The sequence below is a fragment of the Protobothrops mucrosquamatus genome, unplaced genomic scaffold (assembly GCF_001527695.2).
Source record: "Protobothrops mucrosquamatus isolate PMUCROS unplaced genomic scaffold, P.Mucros_1.0 scaffold_174, whole genome shotgun sequence".
Classification (NCBI taxonomy): Eukaryota; Metazoa; Chordata; class Lepidosauria; order Squamata; family Viperidae; genus Protobothrops; species Protobothrops mucrosquamatus.
Genome location: NW_015386250.1, coordinates 55,733 through 57,687, shown reverse-complemented (window position 1 = coordinate 57,687; position 1,955 = coordinate 55,733). Strand labels below are relative to the sequence as shown.

The 1,955-nt window shown below is 42.4% G+C and overlaps 1 protein-coding gene across 2 annotated transcripts in view; it reads right to left on the bottom strand.

Moving 5' to 3' along the window:
- The window catches only part of ESF1 (ESF1 nucleolar pre-rRNA processing protein homolog), a 37,943-nt gene that overhangs the window by 27,501 nt on the left and 8,487 nt on the right, over positions 1 to 1,955 (bottom strand). For both annotated transcript variants that reach the window (XM_015822406.1, XM_015822414.1), the window contains exon 3: positions 1,434 to 1,822. In XM_015822406.1, the coding sequence (XP_015677892.1) occupies positions 1,434 to 1,822 (389 nt within the window). The remainder of the gene's footprint in view (positions 1 to 1,433; positions 1,823 to 1,955) is intronic.

Sequence of the window (1,955 nt, the reverse complement as noted above, 5' to 3'; positions counted from 1 at the left end):
GAGGAGACTGGCACAAAGAGATGGCAGCAAATAAATGCACAGAAGCAGAGAGACAAAGGCATGAAGAATGTATAAAGACAGGTGTGTGTGTTTGTGTTTCCCACTCCTAGTAAGTGACTGAATAAAATAGCTGTAAAGATTTGAAATACTGTATGATATTCATGCTCTATCTAAGTGCCTTGGGGTAACAGTGGAAGATTCCTTTTCCCTCTACCCAATTTACAGACTGACTGAGGAAAAAGTTTCCACCAAACGTGGAGAGATTGCTTCAGTAATATATGCAAAGAGGAAATACCGTAGTTTGATAGGCACCCCAACCTAGTTTGGATGAGTGGATGCAGTGGTAGTTAGAAGTAGCAGGTTGTACCAGCTGAAAATATCATGCAGGCTGAGAGACTGGACTGTAGAGATAAGAAACTAATGTACGAACTCATTTCACATATGAAGTTCTTTGAGTGAGTTCTACTTGGACCGTTACTGTGTATACCAATCATGTGGAATTTTTCAGGTGCAAGGAAAATTGTGCACAATACCTTCCTAAGCCCTAGGAAGCAAGCAAGGGCAAACCACTTCTGAAAAAGCTTGCCAAAAAAACCCAACAACAACACCTGCAGGGATTTGTCCAGGCAGTCTCTGAGAATTGGATATGATTGAATGGAAGAAAAAAAGAAAAGTATTTTGGATACTGCAAATAGCAATGAAATAGTACATTAAAATAGTTGGCCCTTAAGATTCATTAAATAGGGCACTCTGTTCTGTCCCAGCCTATGTGAGTCCTTGTTAAGCTCACAAGGAGAAACCCCTCTTCAAACAAGCAGGCTGGAACAGCAGGAAAAAAACAATCCTCTTTTATTATTTATAGACCTGAGTAAAATGTCCAAGGGCAAAGGCAAACAAAACACAATTCACTGAAACTTGATTCTTTAACACAAAGGGTTGCCTTCAGCAACCAGCATCTCCCACATCTTCCCTTTTATTATGCAGCCCAAGGCGTGGCTTCCTAATGCCTTCTCCTTTGCCTTTGGAGCTGCCCCATTGCATTCCTCTGTCCAACTCTCTTTGCCTGCCGGCGTTTATGAGCATCCTGGATGTCTCCCAGCTGTGAGTCATCACTGTCTGGCTCAGCCTCCCAGCATAGCTGTGTCTCAGCCTGAGCGTGAGTGGAGGGGTCAGGCTCCTCTTCAGACTGTAAGTCTTGGAGCTCATCAGAGCCTTCCTCTGACTCTGATGTCACTCCAGGCCCCTCCTCCTCCTCCTCTGATTCCCCAGACTCAGCTGCCGGGTCCACTGGCTGACGAGGAATCACAACACAAGCAATCAATAGTCCTCTAAATGTTATTGAAGTAATCCATCATCCACGTTCATTGACTACACATGGTTGATTCAACCCAACATCTTAAAGGATCACAGATTTACTGTATCTTTAACCTTACCTGATCTGTTTGTGGGGCATCTTTCCCCAGTTCTCCCCATTCATGTATAACTTCTGGATCTTTGGGAAATATCTCCAAGAAATCATCTTCCTCTTCATCCTCAGAGCTGGTTTCAAGATTGCCTTTCCCCCTAGCCAAATCTGGCCCGCTGTCACTCTCATCACCCTCTGTTTGACTTTCATTTGTTGATTCTTCTTCATCATCTTCTGAACTGCTTTCCTCTCTTATTCCTCCATCATCTCCCAAATCATTTTCCTCTTCCAGATTACTATTGTCTTTTAATTTATCTTCCTCTTCACTTTCCCCATTGGTTTTTGAGTCTTGCAGATTAGAACTCTCTTCAACTTCACAACTTTTATTTTTCAGATGTGCCTTCTTAACATCATTTGCTAAATTAAAGAAAGCCAACAAGACATTTCATATACTTGCATTGTAATTCTTCTGCAAAAGAATTCATGACAACAATAGTTTCCCCCCTATTTCCCACACTAAAATCTAGTGTTTTTGGAGGGAGGGAGGGAG